Raw genomic sequence first — 20,718 nt, 5'->3', positions numbered from 1 at the left:
GTTGAATTCCACCTCGTTACCACCTCCTGCTTCAGATGATGGCAGGGCAGGTTCAGGCGTTTTTGGTGGTGCTCCAGTCTTCTGTACGTGCTGCCTGTACGCCGAAAGTGTCCCGCAATTTTTCTGGCCACCGACAGCATCTCTTGCACGCCCCTGTCGTTTTTTAAAAAATTCTGCACCACCAAATTCAAGGTATGTGCAAAACATGGGACGTGCTGGAATTTGCCCAGATGTAATGCACGCACAATATTGCTGGCGTTGTCCGATGCCACAAATCCACAGGAGAGTCCAATTGGGGTAAGCCATTCCGCGATGATCTTCCTCAGTTGCCGTAAGAGGTTTTCAGCTGTTTGCGTATTCTGGAAACCGGTGATACAAAGCGTAGCCTGCCTAGGAACGAGTTGGCGTTTGCGAGATGCTGCTACTGGTGCCGCCGCTGCTGTTCTTGCGGCGGGAGTCCATACATCTACCCAGTGGGCTGTCACAGTCATATAGTCCTGACCCTGCCCTGCTCCACTTGTCCACATGTCCGTGGTTAAGTGGACATTGGGTACAGCTGCATTTTTTAGGACACTGGTGACTCTTTTTCTGAGGTCTGTGTACATTTTCGGTATCGCAACCCTAGAGAAATGGAACCTAGATGGTATTTGGTACCGGGGACACAGTACCTCCAACAAGTCTTTAGTTGGCTCTGCAGTAATGATGGATACCGGAACCACGTTTCTCACCACCCAGGATGTCAAGGCCTCAGTTATCCGCTTTGCAGTAGGATGACTGCTGTGATATTTAATCTTCCTCGCAAATGACTGTTGGACAGTCAATTGCTTGGTGGAAGTAGTAAAAGTGGTCTTACGACTTCCTCTCTGGGATGACCATCGACTCCCAGCAGCAACAACAGCAGCGCCAGCAGCAGTAGGCGTTACACGCAAGGATGCATCGGAGGAATCCCAGGCAGGAGAGGAATCGTCAGAATTGCCAGTGACATGGCCTGCAGGACTATTGGCATTCCTGGGGAAGGAGGAAATTGACACTGAGGGAGTTGGTGGGGTGGTTTGCGTGAGCTTGGTTACAAGAGGAAGGGATTTACTGGTCAGTGGAGTGCTTCCGCTGTCACCCAAAGTTTTTGAACTTGTCACTGACTTATTATGAATGCGCTGCAGGTGACGTATAAGGGAGGATGTTCCGAGGTGGTTAACGTCCTTACCCCTACTTATTACAGCTTGACAAAGGGAACACACGGCTTGACACCTGTTGTCCGCATTTCTGGTGAAATACCTCCACACCGAAGAGCTGATTTTTTTGGTATTTTCACCTGGCATGTCAACGGCCATATTCGTCCCACGGACAACAGGTGTCTCCCCGGGTGCCTGACTTAAACAAACCACCTCACCATCAGAATCCTCCTTGTCAATTTCCTCCCCAGCGCCAGCAACACCCATATCCTCCTCATCCTGGTGGACTTCAACACTGACATCTTCAATCTCACTATCAGGAACTGGACTGCGGGTGCTCCTTCCAGCACTTGCAGGGGGCGTGCAAATGGTGGAAGGCGCATGCTCTTCACATCCAGTGTTGGGAAGGTCAGGCATCGCAACCGACACAATTGGACTCTCCTTGTGGATTTGGGATTTCGAAGAACGCACAGTTCTTTGCTGTGCTTTTGCCAGCTTGAGTCGTTTCATTTTTCTAGCGAGAGGCTGAGTGCTTCCATCCTCATGTGAAGCTGAACCACTAGCCATGAACATAGGCCAGGGCCTCAGCCGTTCCTTGCCACTCCGTGTGGTAAATGGCATATTGGCAAGTTTACGCTTCTCCTCCGACAATTTTAGTTTAGGTTTTGGAGTCCTTTTTTTTTCTGATATTTGGTGTTTTGGATTTGACATGCTCTGTACTATGACATTGGGCATCGGCCTTGGCAGACGACGTTGCTGGCATTTCATCGTCTCGGCCATGACTAGTGGCAGCAGCTTCAGCACGAGGTGGAAGTGGATCTTGATCTTTCCCTAATTTTGGAACCTCAACTTTTTTGTTCTCCATATTTTATAGGCAGAACTAAAAGGCACCTCAGGTAAACAATGGAGATGGATGGATTGGATACTAGTATACAATTATGGACGGACTGCCACGGTTAGGTGGTATAAAAAAACCACGGTTAGGTGGTATATATTATAATAATAATACAATTATGGATGGACGGACTGCCTGCCGACTGCCGACACAGAGGTAGCCACAGCCGTGAACTACCGCACTGTACACTGGTTGATAAAGAGATAGTAGTATACTCGTAACAACTAGTATGACACTATGACGACGGTATAAAGAAAGAAAAAAAAATACCACGGTTAGGTGGTATATATTATAATAATAATACAATTATGGATGGACGGACTGCCTGCCGACTGCCGACACAGAGGTAGCCACAGCCGTGAACTACCGCACTGTACACTGGTTGATAAAGAGATAGTAGTATACTCGTAACAACTAGTATGACACTATGACGACGGTATAAAGAATGAAAAAAAAACCACGGTTAGGTGGTATATATTATAATAATAATACAATTATGGATGGACGGACTGCCTGCCGACTGCCGACACAGAGGTAGCCACAGCCGTGAACTACCGCACTGTACACTGGTTGATAAAGAGATAGTAGTATACTCGTAACAACTAGTATGACACTATGACGACGGTATAAAGAATGAAAAAAAAACCACGGTTAGGTGGTATATATTATAATAATAATACAATTATGGATGGACGGACTGCCTGCCGACTGCCGACACAGAGGTAGCCACAGCCGTGAACTACCGCACTGTACACTGGTTGATAAAGAGATAGTAGTATACTCGTAACAACTAGTATGACACTATGACGACGGTATAAAGAATGAAAAAAAAACCACGGTTAGGTGGTATATATTATAATAATAATACAATTATGGATGGACGGACTGCCTGCCGACTGCCGACACAGAGGTAGCCACAGCCGTGAACTACCGCACTGTACACTGGTTGATAAAGAGATAGTAGTATACTCGTAACAACTAGTATGACACTATGACGACGGTATAAAGAATGAAAAAAAAACCACGGTTAGGTGGTATATATTATAATAATAATACAATTATGGATGGACGGACTGCCTGCCGACTGCCGACACAGAGGTAGCCACAGCCGTGAACTACCGCACTGTACACTGGTTGATAAAGAGATAGTAGTATACTCGTAACAACTAGTATGACACTATGACGACGGTATAAAGAAAGAAAAAAAAATACCACAGTTAGGTGGTATATATTATAATAATAATACAATTATGGATGGACGGACTGCCTGCCGACTGCCGACACAGAGGTAGCCACAGCCGTGAACTACCGCACTGTACACTGGTTGATAAAGAGATAGTAGTATACTCGTAACAACTAGTATGACACTATGACGACGGTATAAAGAATGAAAAAAAAACCACGGTTAGGTGGTATATATTATAATAATAATACAATTATGGATGGACGGACTGCCTGCCGACTGCCGACACAGAGGTAGCCACAGCCGTGAACTACCGCACTGTACACTGGTTGATAAAGAGATAGTAGTATACTCGTAACAACTAGTATGACACTATGACGACGGTATAAAGAATGAAAAAAAAACCACGGTTAGGTGGTATATATTATAATAATAATACAATTATGGATGGACGGACTGCCTGCCGACTGCCGACACAGAGGTAGCCACAGCCGTGAACTACCGCACTGTACACTGGTTGATAAAGAGATAGTAGTATACTCGTAACAACTAGTATGACACTATGACGACGGTATAAAGAATGAAAAAAAAACCACGGTTAGGTGGTATATATTATAATAATAATACAATTATGGATGGACGGACTGCCTGCCGACTGCCGACACAGAGGTAGCCACAGCCGTGAACTACCGCACTGTACACTGGTTGATAAAGAGATAGTAGTATACTCGTAACAACTAGTATGACACTATGACGACGGTATAAAGAATGAAAAAAAAACCACGGTTAGGTGGTATATATTATAATAATAATACAATTATGGATGGACGGACTGCCTGCCGACTGCCGACACAGAGGTAGCCACAGCCGTGAACTACCGCACTGTACACTGGTTGATAAAGAGATAGTAGTATACTCGTAACAACTAGTATGACACTATGACGACGGTATAAAGAAAGAAAAAAAAATACCACAGTTAGGTGGTATATATTATAATAATAATACAATTATGGATGGACGGACTGCCTGCCGACTGCCGACACAGAGGTAGCCACAGCCGTGAACTACCGCACTGTACACTGGTTGATAAAGAGATAGTAGTATACTCGTAACAACTAGTATGACACTATGACGACGGTATAAAGAATGAAAAAAAAACCACGGTTAGGTGGTATATATTATAATAATAATACAATTATGGATGGACGGACTGCCTGCCGACTGCCGACACAGAGGTAGCCACAGCCGTGAACTACCGCACTGTACACTGGTTGATAAAGAGATAGTAGTATACTCGTAACAACTAGTATGACACTATGACGGTATAAAGAATGAAAAAAAAACCACGGTTAGGTGGTATATATTATAATAATAATACAATTATGGATGGACGGACGGACTGCCGACTGCCGACACAGAGGTAGCCACAGCCGTGAACTACCGCACTGTACACTGGTTGATAAAGAGATAGTAGTATACTCGTAACAACTAGTATGACACTATGACGACGGTATAAAGAAAGAAAAAAAAATACCACGGTTAGGTGGTATATATTATAATAATAATACAATTATGGATGGACGGACTGCCTGCCGACTGCCGACACAGAGGTAGCCACAGCCGTGAACTACCGCACTGTACACTGGTTGATAAAGAGATAGTAGTATACTCGTAACAACTAGTATGACACTATGACGACGGTATAAAGAATGAAAAAAAAACCACGGTTAGGTGGTATATATTATAATAATAATACAATTATGGATGGACGGACTGCCTGCCGACTGCCGACACAGAGGTAGCCACAGCCGTGAACTACCGCACTGTACACTGGTTGATAAAGAGATAGTAGTATACTCGTAACAACTAGTATGACACTATGACGACGGTATAAAGAATGAAAAAAAAACCACGGTTAGGTGGTATGTATTATAATAATAATACAATTATGGATGGACGGACTGCCTGCCGACTGCCGACACAGAGGTAGCCACAGCCGTGAACTACCGCACTGTACACTGGTTGATAAAGAGATAGTAGTATACTCGTAACAACTAGTATGACACTATGACGGTATAAAGAATGAAAAAAAAACCACGGTTAGGTGGTATATATTATAATAATAATACAATTATGGATGGACGGACTGCCTGCCGACTGCCGACACAGAGGTAGCCACAGCCGTGAACTACCGCACTGTACACTGGTTGATAAAGAGATAGTAGTATACTCGTAACAACTAGTATGACACTATGACGACGGTATAAAGAAAGAAAAAAAAATACCACGGTTAGGTGGTATATATTGTAATACAATTATGGATGAACGGACTGCCTGCCGAGTTCCGACTGCCGACACAGAGGTAGCCACAGCCGTGAACTACCGCACTGTACTGTGTCTGCTGCTAATATAGACTGGTTGATAAAGAGATAGTATACAATACATACAACAATATACTACTATACTGGTGGTCAGGCACTGGTCACCACTAGTCACACTGGCAGTGGCACTCCTGCAGCAAAAGTGTGCACTGTTTAATTTTAAATTAATATAATATTATGTACTCCTGGGGGCTCCTGCTATAACAACCTGCAGTGCTCCCCAGTCTCCCCCACAATTATTATAAGCTTTGCCTTTTATACATTGATGTGCAGCACACTGGGCTGAGCTGAGTGCACACAGACTGAGTCACACTGTGTGACTGGCTGCTGCTGTGTATCGTTTTTTTTCAGGCAGAGAATGGATATAGCAGAGAACGGATATATTATATTAAAATAAATAAAAGTTAACTAACAACAACTGCACTGGTCACTGTGGTAAACTCTGTCTGACTCTGCACAATCTCTCTCTCTCTTCTAATCTAATTTCTAATGGAGAGGACGCCAGCCACGTCCTCTCCCTATCAATCTCAATGCACGTGTGAAAATGGCGGCGACGCGCGGCTCCTTATATAGAATCCGAGTCTCGCGAGAATCCGACAGCGTCATGATGACGTTCGGGCGCGCTCGGGTTAACCGAGCAAGGCGGGAGGATCCGAGTCTGCTCGGACCCGTGAAAAAAACATGAAGTTCGTGCGGGTTCGGTTTCAGAGAAACCGAACCCGCTCATCTCTAGACTTTCCGCCCAGTAACACCCATTTCCTGTCAATCACACTACGATCGCCGGAGCGAAGAAAAAGCCGTGAGTAAAAATACTATCTTCATTGTAAAATTACTTGGCGCAGTCGCAGTGCGATTATTGCGCATGCGTACTAAGCGGAATTTCACTGCGATGCGATGAAAATTACCGAGCGAACGACTCGGAATGAGGGCCACAGTACAATATTTGCCACAATAAAGTGACTCCCCCCCCCCTCACCTCCTTCTTAAGGTACCCATATACTACCATACAGTACTGGTATATTAGTGGTAGTAAGTGAAGAGCCATGATGAGCAATATTTCTGCTGCTTCAATTTATAATGAATGGGGATTTTTTTTAAAGTTCCTAATACTGTATGTTGTGAGTTAAAAAGGTTCTCGTCTGCTCTGTACTGTGACTATGGCTGTGCTTGTGTGGCTGCCTCTGTCACACACTGTCCCAGAAAAATCTGTGTACCGTATTCTATGTAAATGGCCTGTAAAGCTGTCGTCTGTGTCTACAGTATAGATTGTAAGCTTGCAGCAGGGCCCTCTTACCTCCAAGTCTGTCTGTTGTTACCCAATTTGTTTTATCTCTGTTTACAATTGTAAAGCGCAAAAGAATTTGCTGCGCTATATAAGACACTGTAACGGAATCTGCTGCGCTATATAAGACACTGTAACGGAATCTGCTGCGCTAGATAAGACACTATCGGAATCTGCTGCGCTAGATAAGACACTATCGGAATCTGCTGCGCTATATGAGACACTGTAACGGAATCTGCTGCGCTATATAAGACACTGTAACGGAATCTGCTGCGCTAGATAAGACACTATCGGAATCTGCTGCGCTAGATAAGACACTATCGGAATCTGCTGCGCTATATGAGACACTGTAACGGAATCTGCTGCGCTATATAAGACACTGTAACGGAATCTGCTGCGCTATATAAGACACTGTAACGGAATCTGCTGCGCTATATAAGACACTGTAACGGAATCTGCTGCGCTATATAAGACACTGTAACGGAACCTGCTGCGCTATATAAGACACTGTAACGGAATCTGCTGCGCTATATAAGACACTGTAACAGAACCTGCTGCGCTATATAAGACACTGTAACGGAACCTGCTGCGCTATATAAGACACTAACAGAATCTGCTGCGCTATATACGATGAGGGATGAAGGAGGGTGGCAGAGATGCAGCGGTTGCTGTGATAGATACCGTAGATTCTGTTTGTGCTATCATATTCTAGTTGAGCTGAACCCAGCCACATTAGACACTAAGGCAGGCTTATCTTCTGTATTGTAGGAGTCGGTGAAAACTAGGGAGGCCAATCCGCAACCATTGCAAGGATGATAAAGCAGAAAAGGCTAGCATATAAAAATCCTTTTAAACTAGAGGTAGTAAAATATGCTAAGGAGCATGGAAACAGAGCAGCGGAGAGACATTTTGGACCTCCTCCAACTGAAAAAATGATTAGAGAGTGGAGGAAACAGGAGGATCAGCTGCAAAAAGCAGATAAAAGTAAGCACACTTTCCGTGGGCATGTTGCAAAGTGGCCACAGTTGGAGGTGGACATGAAAGAATGGATCATACGTCACCGGAATAATGGCTTCTCTGTCTCAACAAAAATGATCATATTTGAAGCGAAACGCATTTCTATAGAGAAAGGTATTCAGGATTTTACAGGATCACCATCATGGTGCTACAGATTTATGAAGCGATGTGGTCTTGCTATGCGGACCAAAACTAGAATTGCGCAAAAAATGCCAAAAGAGTATGAATCTAAAATTCTGTCCTTTCATAAATTTGTTATTGATGCTAGGAAGAAAAATGGCTTTGAAATTGGCCAGATTGGGAATATGGATGAAGTCCCGCTAACCTTTGATGTGCCATCTAATAGGACTGTAGATCTGAAGGGTGCCAAAACCATCACTGTGAAAACTTCAGGGCATGAGAAGACCCATTACACAGCTGTGTTGTCCTGCTGTGCCGATGGCACCAAATTGCCACCCATGTTGATTTTCAAGAGGAAAACATTTCCAAAAGAAGTGATTCCGCGAGGAGTTGTTGTACATGTACATGACAAAGGATGGATGGATGAAAATGGAATGAGAATATGGGTTGAAAAGGTGTGGGCCAAACGTCCTGGAGGACTTCTGAAAAAACCTGCTTTATTAGTGCTTGACCAGTTTAGAGCACATATTAGCGAACCAACAAAAAAGTGCTTCAGAGAAGTGAAGACTCATCTAGCTGTAATTCCCGGAGGTCTTACCAGCCAGTTGCAACCTCTTGATGTTTCCATCAACAAGCCATTTAAGGTCTTTATGAGAGAAGAGTGGAACAAATGGATGGCTGCTGGTAATCATGATCTGACACCTACTGGACGAATGAAGAGGCCCACCATCACTCAAGTTTGTGAATGGGTAAAAAGATAATGGGACTCAGTGAAGGAGGAGATTGTTGTATATTCATTCAAAAAATGTGGCATTACCAATGCCTTAGATGGAAGTGAAGACGGTATCTTATATGAAGACAGCGAAGAAAGTGATGTCAGTGATTGTGAGCAAATGAGCTTCATAAATTCTGACTCTAGCGATGATGAGTTCTTGGGGTTTCCATAAAACTAGAGTACCGTACTCAAACCTTTGTTAATGACAGTGATAATGGTTCTTAATGCCACTGTTGAGTTCAAATGCTATTCTGTTATAGTTTATTAAATATTATATTACACTATTTGGTTCAGAATATTTTTTTTCCTGTTTTCCTCCTCTAAAAACTAGGTGCGTCTTATGGTCAGGTGCGTCTTATGGTCCGAAAAACACGGTAATTATCTTTGTTGTCCTTCATCAGTCTAGTGCTAGTGTCCTGTGCATCAGTCAGTCCAGTGACCATTTACAGTGGTGGTGTCATCTGCTGCCATATGCCCAGTGCTGCTGTATAATTAGCTATGTTGTCCTGCATCAGTCTAGTGTCCTGTGCATCAGTTAGTCCAGTGACCATTCCCAGTGGTGGTGTCATCTGCTAATATATGCCCAGTGCTGCTGTATAATTAGCTGTGTTGTCCTGCATCAGACCAGTGCTAGTGTCCTGTGCATCAGTCAGTCCAGTGACCATTCACAGTGGTGGTGTCATCTGCTGCCATATGCTCAGTGCTGCTGTATAATTATCTTTGTTGTCCTTCATCAGTCTAGTGCTAGTGTCCTGTGCATCAGTCAGTCCAGTGACCATTTACAGTGGTGGTGTCATCTGCTGCCATATGCCCAGTGCTGCTGTATAATTAGCTATGTTGTCCTGCATCAGTCTAGTGTCCTGTGCATCAGTTAGTCCAGTGACCATTCACAGTGGTGGCGTCATCTGCTGCCATATACCCAGTGCTGCTGTATAGGGTGCTGTGTTGTCCTGCATCAGACCAGTGCTAGTGTCCTGTGCATCAGTCAGTCCAGTGACCATTCACAGTGGTGGTGTCATCTGCTGCCATATGCCCAGTGCTGCTGTATAATTAGCTGTGTTGTCCTGCATCAGACCAGTGCTAGTGTCCTGACATCAGCCATAAGTCATTCCAGTGACCAGGCAGTCACAATGGTATACGTTGCTGCTATATGTCCACTGATACGGTATTATAATAATAATAATAATAATGATAATAATAATGATGATAATAATGATAATAACAACAAGTCCCTTACAGTGTTGCTGTGTTGTCCTGTATCAGACCAGTGGTAGTGTCCTGTCTCATCAGTCATTCCAGTGACCAGGCAGTCACAGTGGTATACGCTGCTGCTATATGTCCACTGCTACCGTATTATAATTATAATAACAATAATAATAATAATAATAATAACAACAAGTCCCTTACAGTGTTGCTGTGTTGTCCTGTATCAGACCAGTGGTAGTGTCCTGTGCATCAGCCATCAGTCATTCCAGTGACCAGTCACAGTGGTATACGCTGCTGCTATATGTCCACTACTACAGTATAATAATAATAATAATAATAATAATAATAACAACAACAAGTCCCTTACAGTGTTGCTGTGTTGTCCTGCATCAGACCAGTGGTAGTGTCCTGTGCATCAGCCATCAGTCATTCCAGTGACCAGGCATTCAAAGTGGTATACGCTGCTGCTATATGTCCACTGCTACAGTATTATACAGGTTGAGTATCCCATATCCAAATATTCCGAAATACGGAATATTCCGAAATACGGACTTTTTTGAGTGAGAGTGAGATATTGAAACCTTTGTTTTCTGATGGCTCAATGAACACAAAGTTATTAAAAATATTGTATTAAATGACCTTCAGGCTGTGTGTATAAGGTGTATATGAAACATAAATGCATTCTGTGCTTAGACTTAGGTCCCATAGCCATGATATCTCATCATGGTATGCACTTATTCCAAAATACGGAAAAATCCGATATCAAAATACCTCTGGTCCCAAGCATTTTGGATAAGGGATACTCAACCTGTAATAATAATAACAACAAGTCCCTTACAGTGTTGCTGTGTTGTCCTGCATCAGACCAGTGGTAGTGTCCTGTGCATCAGCCATCAGTCATTCCAGTGACCAGTCACAGTGGTATACGCTGCTGCTATATGTCCAGTGCTACAGTATTATAATAATAATAATAATAATAATAATAATAACAACAAGTCCCTTTCAGTGTTGTTGTGTTGTCCTGCATCAGACCAGTGGTAGTGTCCTGTGCATCAGCCATCAGTCATTCCTGTGCCGCATATTGTGTTATATAACTCCAGAAAAATAATAGAGAGCAAAAATGTGGAGGATAAAATAGGGAAAGATCAAGTACCACTTCCTTCTAGTGCTGAAGCTGCTGCCACTAGCCATGACATAGACGATGAAATGCCATCGTCGCCTCCAAGGCTGATGCCCAATGTGATAGTAGAGGGCATGTAAAATCCAAAAAGCCAAAGTTCAGTAAAAATACCCCAAAAAATAAATTAAAAATCGTCTGAGGAGAAACATAAACTTGCCAATATGCCATTTACAACACGGAGTGGCAAGGAACAGCTGAGGCCCTGGCCTATGTTCATGACTAGTGGTTCAGCTTCACATGACGATGGAAGCCCTCATCCTCCCGCTAGAAAAATTAAAAGAGTTAAGCTGGAAAAAGCACAGAAAAGAACTGTGCATTCTAAAATGGTATCACGAATCCCCAAGGAGAGTCCAAGTGTGTAGACGGTTGTGATGCCTGACCTTCCCAACACTGAATGGGAACAAGTGGCTCCTTCTACCATTTGTACGCCCCCTGCAAATGCTGGAAGGAGCACCCACAGTCCAGTTCCTGATATTCAAAGTGAAGATGTCACTGTTGAAGTACACCAGGATGAGGATATGGGTGTTGCTGGCGCTGAGGAGGAAGTTGACGATGACGATTCTGATGGTGATGTGGTTTGATTCAAGTGCAGTGGAGAATGATTTATGTCTTGTGCAAGGTTCTCCAACCCTTCGAACTTGCCACCCATGAAGTCAGTTCAGACACTGCCAGCTTGAGTCAGGTCGTTCCCCTCATCAGGCTTTTGCAGAGGCAGCTGGAGAAATTAAAGGAGGAGCTAAGACGGAGCGATTCCGCAATGTATGTGGGACTTGTGGATGGAACCCTTCATTCGTTTTGCCAGGATTCAAGGGTGGTCAATCTGTTGAAATCAGAGCACTACATTTTGGCCGCCGTGCTCGATCCTAGGTTTAAAGCCTATGTTGTATCTCTCTTTCCGGCAGACACAAGTCTGCAGAGGTTCAAAGCCCACTGGTGAGAAAATTGTCAACCCAAACGAAACGTGACCCGTCAACAGCTCCTCCTTCGCTTTCTCCCGCAACTGGGGCTGCGAGGAAAAGGATAAAATTTCCTAGCCCACCCGCTGGTGGTGATGCAGGGCAGTCAGGAGTGAGTGCTGACATCTGGTCCAGACTGAAGGACCTGCCAACGAATATTGACATGTCTACTGTCACTGCATATGATTCTGTCACCATTGAAAGAATGGTGGAGGATTATATGAGTGACAGCATCCAAGTAGGCATGTCAGACATGTATGTATACTGACAGGAAAAAGAGGCAATTTGGATGCCCTTGCACAAACTGGCTTTATTTTACCTAAGTTGCCCCCTCCCCCCTCCAGTGTGTACTCGGAAAGAGTATTTAGTGCAGCCGGTAGCCTTGTTAGCGATCGGCGTAGGAGGTTGCTTCCACAAAATGTGGAGAAGATGATGTTCATCAAAATGAATTATAAATTCCTCCGGGAAGACCTTTACCAGCAATTGCCTACAGAAAGTACAGAGGGACATGTGATGCTGGTTTCCAGTGGGGATGAATTAATACTCTGTGAGGAGGAGTACACAGTGAAAGGGGTGAGGAATCGGAGGATGAGGATGAGGTCGACATCTTGCCTCTGTAGAGCCAGTTTGTGCAAGGAGAGATTTATTGCTTCTATTTTTGGTGGGGGCCCAAACAAACCAGTCATTTCAGCCACAGTCATGTGGCAGACCCTGTCGCTGAAATGATGGGTTTGTTAAAGTGTGCATGTCCTGTTTATACAACATAAGGGTGGGTGGGAGGGCCCAAGGACAATTCTATCTTGCACCATTTTTTCTTCTAATCATCATGTGCTGTTTGTGGACTATTTTTTTTAAGTGCCATCCTGTCTGACACTTCCGTATGTGTCCAGTGATACTGCCATTTAATTCCAGTGATTTGGACGTATAATTACATTGATTTTGCAGTATAATTCCAGTGATTTGGACGTATAATTACAGTGATTCTGCAGTATAATTACAGTGATTTTGCAGTATAATTCGTTATTTTTCCATTTAATTCCAGTGATTTTGCCATTTAATTCCAGTGATTTTGCCGTATGATTCCATTGATTTGGACGTATAATTCCAGGGATTTTGCAGTATAATTACAGTGATTTTGCCATTTAATTCCAGTGATTTTGTCATTTAATTCCTGTGATTTAGACATATAATTCCAGTGATTTGGACGTATAATTCCAGTGATTTTGCAGTATAATTCCAGTGATTTTGCCATTTAATTCCAGTGTTTTGGACATATAATTCCAGTGGGAATTGTTTGTGTCGCTTGGCTTAGTCATACAGCTACCTCATTGCACCTCTTCGACATCTTTGCATGAGGTGCTGTTTGGGGCCTAGTTTTTGAAAAGTGCCATCCTGTCTGACACTGCCATATGAGTCCAGTGCTACTGCTGTATTAGTCCTGGGATACTGCCATATAAGTCCACCAATTGCAGAATTATTTTAAAATGACAGGGGCGTGCTAGAGATGCTGCCATTGCGGCCCACTCTCAACATTCAGCCACTGCGTGACACTACTAGATGGGCCAGGTGGTTGTGTCGCTTAGCTTAGTCATACAGAAACCTCTGTGCACCTTATTTTCTTCTTTGCATCATGTGCTGTTTGAGTCCTTTTTTGATATCTGCCCTTCTGTCTGCCACTGCAGTGCCACTTCTAGATGGGCCAATTGTTTGTGTCGCTTGGCTTAGTCATACAGCTACCTCATTGCACTTCTACCAGGCTCTATCTGGTGCAATGTGTATAAAGGGCTACCTGGCGCAATGTGTGTAAGGGCTATAACATGGCATAATGTGTATAAGGGATACTAATGTGTGGTGTAATGTGACTGACGGACACTACTGTGCGGTGTAATGTGAATTGGTACTATTCTGTGGCCACACCCCTATTTTGTGACGCGCGTTTTAAATTGGGGGAGTGAAAGGGCGACGTCAAAGGAAACATTCGCCCTGGGCGCCACAAGGTCTAGAACCAGTCCTGATTGCGCCACACTCTGTGGGTTTGTTCCAGCCTAGTGGCAATTTGAACACACCTATAGCTTGAGGCCACTTTATGAGTATTTTCCAGAAGCACTGTACTGTGCTGAGAGATAGACTGGACAACCATTTGGGTAGTATAGTCCCATAGAAGTTACTGATCAAAAGTTTACCACATATAATAATAATTGCTGAAAAAAGGAGATTTATGGTAAGACCTTACCACATCCAAAGACCGCTCTTTGAAGGACAAACCAGGAGAGATAAAGGCCGGAACCACAATCTCTTGGTTAAGGTGGAAAGATGACACAACCTTAGGTAGATAACCAGGGCAAGTTCTAAGAACCGCACGGTCACGATGAAAAATCAGAAAAGGTGACCGACAGGATAAGGCACCCAAGTCTGAAACCTGTCTAGCAGAGGCAAATGGTTCAAATGGAGACTCTTGCAGGGCATTCAGAACAACAGACAAATCCCAAGGAGCCACAGGAGGGACAAAGGGAGGCTGAGTCCATAAAACACCCTGAGTGAACGTATGAATGTCAGGCAGAGACGCAATTTTTCTCTGAAACCACACCGACAAGGCTGAAATATGAACCTTTAAGGAGGCCAGACGAAGGCCTAAGTCCAGGCCCTGTTGCAGAAAAGCCAAAAGTTTGGCAGTACTGCACTTGAATGCATCGTAATTCTTAGCAGCACACCAGGTGAAGTAAGAATTCCAGACCCTATAATAAATCCTAGCCGAAGCTGGTTTACGTGCTTCCAACATAGTTTGAATGACCGCCTCAGAAAATCCTTTGGCCCTCAGGAGTGAAGCTTCAAGAGCCACGCCATCAAAGCCAGTCGGGCCAGATCCTGGTAGACACAAGGGCCCTGAACGAGGAGGTCTGGGCTTTGCGAAAGTAGAAGAAGACGCTCTATCGAGAGACCCTGTAGGTCTGAGAACCAATGCCATCTGGGCCACGCAAGTGAGTGATTTGAAGTAGTATTCCTCCTTCTTTCTTGAACTTCCTTATTACCCTGGACAGGAGTGACACCGGAGGGAACACGTACGGCAGCCAAAAGTTCCATGGAATTGCCAGTGCATCCACAAATGCCGCTTGAGGATCCCTTGTCCTTGCTCCGAAGACCAGAACCTTGTGATTGTGTTGAGATGCCATCAGGTCTACATCCGGTAGGCGCCACTTGTCCACTAGGAGTTGAAAGACTTCTGGATGAAGGCTTCACTCTCCGGCGTGTACATCCTGACGACTGAAGAAGTCCGCTTCCCAGTTGAGGACCCCCGGAAAGAACACTCCCAATATGGCTGTCAGATGGCGTTCCGCCCATTGAGGAATCTTTGATACTTCCAACATTGCCATGCGGCTTCGTTTGATGATTTATGTACGCCACCGTGGTGGCATTGTCCGACTGTACTTGAACACCGGCCTGTTCTGTACCAGAGTTTCAGAACAGTGAACACTGCCCACAACTTCAGAATATTTATCGGGAGGAGAGATTCCTCCCTGGCCCACTCTGAAGAGAGTGTTGCTTTAACACCATGCGCCAACCCCGCAGACTGGCATCCGTCGTTAGGAGGACCCAGTTGGAAATCCAGACCCCTGCTCAATTGTTGGTCCTGTAGCCACCAGCTCAGTGACAGACGAACCTCCGGAGTCAAGGAGATCATGTGAGATCTGATCCGGTGAGGCAGGCCCTCCCAGTTGGAAAGGATTAACCTCTGCAGAGGGCGGGAATGAAATTAAGCATACTCCACCATGTCAAAAGCCGACACCATGAGGCCTAGTACTTGCATCGCCGAGTGTATTGACACTCTCGGGCAAAAGAGGAAGCATCTTATCCTGTCCTGAAGTTTCAGGACCTTCTCTGGAGACAAGAACAAACATTGGTTGTGTCTGTCCAAGAGTGCCCCCAGGTGCATCATGTTCTGAGCAGGAACCAGCGAGGATTTCTTCCAATTGATGAGCCATCCGTGGGCTTGTAGGAATTGGACCATCAGTTCTAGATGACGGAGTAGAACCTCTGGGGAATTTGCCAGGATCAGCAAGTCATCCAGATACGGCAGGATCCTAATGCCTTGATGACGGAGAACGGCCGTCATAACTGCCATGACCATGGTAAAGATCCGAGGAGCTGTGGTCAGTCCAAAAGGAAAGGCTTGGAATTGATAATGTAGGTTGCCAATAGTAAACCGCATATACCGCTGATGTGACATGGCAATAGGTATGTGTAGGTAAGCATCCTGTATGTCCAGGGATACCATATAGTCCCTGGGCTCTAAAGCCAGAACAATAGAGTGAAGAGTTTCCATACGGAATTTGGATACCTTCACAAATTTGTTCAAAGAATTGAGGTTGAGAATGGTCCGAGAGGATCCATTTGGCTTCAGGGCTAGGAACAGCGTTGAATAGTACCCCCTGCCCCTCTGAGACAGAGGCACCGGCACTATTACTCCTGTGTCCTGGAGGGATTGTACCACCAAATGTAGAGTTTTTGCTTTTAACAGATCCAATTGCTTTTAACAGATCCAAAGGGATAACTGTCGAGCAAAACTGGTGAGTGGGACGTGTCTTGAAAGAGATGGCGTATCTGCGAGTGACGACTTCCCTAACCCAGGCATCTGAAGTGGTCTGTAAACATATACCGCAGAAGTCGGCCTTCCACCCTGGGGTCCCCCAGAGGGAGGCACACACCGTCATGCAGCAGGCTTGTCTGGTTTGGAAGCAGGCTGACGGGCAGCCCAAGAACGTTTAGGCTTGGGCTTAGAGGTTTTGGAAGTGCAAGCCTGTTTCGGGTACGCCTAACCCTTTGCTTTACTTGGAGGTCGAAAGGAGGTACTTTTAGCCTTTGGAGTCGAAGGATTAGTACGTGGTAGACATGCAGTCTTAGTCAGCAACAATCTTGTTCAAATCTTCCCCGAATAGTATGTCTCCATTAAAAGGGATTACCTCCAAGGTCTTTTTAGAGTCCAGGTCCACCGACCAGGACCACAACCACAGAAACCGGCGAGCCAGATAGGACGTAGTAGACACTTTGGCCGCCATAACACCGGCATCAGAAGCCGCCTCCTGAATGTAATGAGAAGCTGTGGTAATATATGAAAGACACTGGCATTATCAGAAAATTCAGAGGTAGCTCTGCCTCAACAGCTTGAACCCAGGCTTCAAGACCTTTTGCAGCACAAGAAGCTGCTATAGTGGGTCTATGTACGGCACCCGCAAGAGTGTAGATAGACTTCAAGCAACCCTCCACACTTTTATCCATCGGTTCCTTCAGAGAGGTGACGGTAGTGACAGGCAGAGTAGAAGACACCACAAGATGCGCTACATGTGAGTCCACCGGTGGTGGTGTTTCCCAATTCTTACTTAACTCTGCAGAGAGGGGATAACGAGCTAGCATCTTTTTAGATAGGGAGAATCTCTTTCCTGGAGACTCCCAGGATTCCTGAAGTATGTCAACTAAATGATCAGAATGTGCAAAACTAATTTAGTAACCTTCTGAGGTTTGAACTTATCAGGTTTTTTAGACGTATCTGGAGGTTCAGTTTCATCATCAATCTGAAGAATCAGGTTGATGGCTTCCAATAGGTCAGGAACATCAACCTGCGTTGTAGATTCCTCATCAGAAGCATCTGCATCAGTATCTGATGGGTCAGTATATACCCCATCTTCATCGGATGAAGTATTCGAAACATGAGTGGATTGTGAGGATGAAATGGCCCGCTTAGATGATCCTTTGGTCCTAGGAGAGCGAGGGTTAGGTTTTTGTTTAACCAAAGACTGATTTAACTGCTGTAACTGAGTTAACAGAGTATCCGCCCATGGCGGATTAATTACAGGGACAATATGTGGCTGTAATGGCACAGGAGGTCCCACAGGGGGTGTAAGTCTCGTTACAAGCGTAGTCAGTAAATTAGAAAAAGCAGCCCAAGGTGGGTCTTGGTGTGCCACCGGTGCTGCAGACTGACTGAGGGGTACAGAACCCCCGATACCTGGACCCTCAGCTGGAATATTCTCCTCAGATAAATCCGCAGGATCAGCCACGAATATCTCACCCTGTGTAGCAGACATTATATGGTGGAAACGTAGCCTTAGGGCGTAACAGTACAATATAGCCAGACAGTATATACTGTGAAACACTATATATATATATGGGACCCTGATGCACTTATCCCCCTCAGGGTACAGAATATAGTGATAGCAATATGTGATACACGGAATGGAAACCGCACAGCAGCTATAGGCACCCACAGTCACATGTACAATGCAGAAATTATTGCACACAACAATAAGACTGCACTGGACTAGTAATACTACATAAAACTATGTATGTATACAGATATAACAATGCACAGTAAATACTGGATGTATATCACAGAATACCTGTACTAAATATTCCTGTAGGTATGCACTTGTTCTTAACTAACACTGTCTAAATGACATGAAGTATACTTAAGAGTCCTGTAAAAGCACAGCGCTGATGAGGTAGGCGGCTTTACAGAGGAGACAGTGCCCACCAGTCCCAGAATCAGCGCAGCTCTGTGTAATGGCGCCCAACCGCTGACAGGGAGTGAGGGAGAGAGAGAGATGGAGCTCCAGGGCGGGAACATCTGCTGGCGCCTGGGGCTGGGGGAGGGGCTACAGATCAGCACCTTATCCCCTTTGCTGGACTTCACCACCAGGTACTATGGACAGTGGTGCCAAGAGGCAGGGGGAGTGGGTACAAATTACCCGGGCCTGGACTGCTGGAGGGGCCCTGGGGGCCCAGGTCTGCTACACCCCCACCCGTGGATACCTGTACTGCTGTGATATCTTCCCGATGATATAAGTCTTTGCTGTGCCACAGTCTTTGCTTTCTAGTGGCCAGCATCATTTTCCCAAATATCACTGGGAAAATGGCGCTGGCTGGGGAGGAGGGACCCGCTTTTAGGTCAAGTAAAGTAGGAAGTGGGTGCCCGCCCCTTGCCTCCCTATGTTAAAACAGTACCTCCCTATGTTAAAACTGCACCCCCCTTGTAAGTGGCACCGCAATTATTTTATTATTCACATATTTTTAAACTAAATGGAAAAGTCATGCCCACTTAATATGCCACGCTCCCATCCTTTACTGGGGCCCTGCGTGGCTCTCAACGGCCCTGACTATAGAGCCTGTAATAAATGGATTTTAGTAAATCTGACCTGTGCTCCCTGTCCTGGTGAATATAGTGGGGTCCCTGCACGGCCACAGTGTCCTCGCCAGCGGCGTGGTCCATTTCCAGAGACCACGTCCCGGATCGCGATTTCAGCGGGTCCCGCCTGGGGGACCCTCTTACCTTCTAGACTATCGTGCAGCCAGGCGATCCTGGAGAGCAGCGGCAGTGTGTGTGCCTGAGAAGACCGGAGCGCCTCCGCTTTAAGTACCCGGCAACCAGGGCGCGGGAGTATACAGCGCTGTTGGGGGTGGTGAGGGAGCCGCAGCACGATATGTCAGTATGACATATAGCACCAGGTGCCTATGCTGCGGCCCTTGAAGTCTTTCTTCGCAGAAAAGCTCTTTTCAGGGCTGCATAATGCAGCCCTCCCTGTTAGCCGCCTGCACTGCAGGCACCAACTTACAAACTGAGCTCCAGTGCCTGGAGGCGGGGATATAGATGAGGCGGTGCAGTGCATCCTAGGAACAGTCAAAGTTTAGCCTGTTGGTGCCTCGGATCAAGATCCAACTCTACACCCGATGTTATTCCCTGTGTAATACAAGTGTACCCCACTGCAGAAACTGCAGATACATGTATAGTATGCTAATTTCATAGATTAAAGTCACATGAGGTTATAGTAACACAGGTAGGACTCAGAAACATATATTGGTATTACCTACATTTTAGTCATATGAAAATATACTGTAAGTGAATAAAAATCATCCTAGGCAATAGTAGTATACAGCATCACCCCAATAAAAAGGCTTTGATATATACTAAGCATCAAAGATAGAGATAGATAGATAGATAGATAGATAGATAGATAGATAGATAGATAGATAGATAGATAGATAGATAGATGGATATGATCAGTGTCCTACCTCCATCAATGACTTGTAGGGTTTATTCATGTCCATCGAGTGGAGGTTCCCAATGAAGGGGAGAGGGGTAGGTCCAGGAGGCATATTTCTTGTACTCTTCTTAGAGCCATTGATCCAGTAGATGAGGAATGCAATGCAGGCTGTCAGGCACAGTAACACATCGGCCCTAGACAGAGAGTCAGTTATAAAAGTCATCCTGCAGCTCTGTTATGGAGCTTTCCTACTCTCCTGTCATATAGACACTTTTACACTGGACTTAGCTCTCCTAACATATGTTGCTCTTCACTAGGAAACACCCATTTTCTGGTTGGCTTGTTGCAACAAAACATGATTAGCTGACCTTCATTGTGTGGGCACAAAACTGTTTTCATCTGCTGTATCGCCTAGGGTATTTTAAGGTAACCCACCATGGCAATTTAACCACTTAAATTTTTTTCCGAAAAAAATGCTCAGGGGGAGGAGGGGTTGAGTGAATTAGTTGTAGAACATG

General features: G+C 45.0%; 1 protein-coding gene across 1 annotated transcript in view; it reads right to left on the bottom strand.

Moving 5' to 3' along the window:
- LOC134945332 (cytochrome P450 2K1-like) overlaps positions 1-20,505 on the bottom strand; it is a 182,350-nt gene extending 161,845 nt beyond the window's left edge. Inside the window, exon 1 of the mRNA XM_063934536.1 lies at positions 20,229-20,505. Coding sequence (XP_063790606.1) covers positions 20,229-20,423 — 195 coding nt within the window. The 5' untranslated portion in view covers positions 20,424-20,505. The remainder of the gene's footprint in view (positions 1-20,228) is intronic.
- Positions 20,506-20,718: the final 213 nt, after the last annotated feature.

This window comes from Pseudophryne corroboree, chromosome 7 (assembly GCF_028390025.1).
Source record: "Pseudophryne corroboree isolate aPseCor3 chromosome 7, aPseCor3.hap2, whole genome shotgun sequence".
Lineage (NCBI taxonomy): Eukaryota > Metazoa > Chordata > Amphibia > Anura > Myobatrachidae > Pseudophryne > Pseudophryne corroboree.
This window is presented reverse-complemented; position numbering and strand designations above follow the sequence as displayed.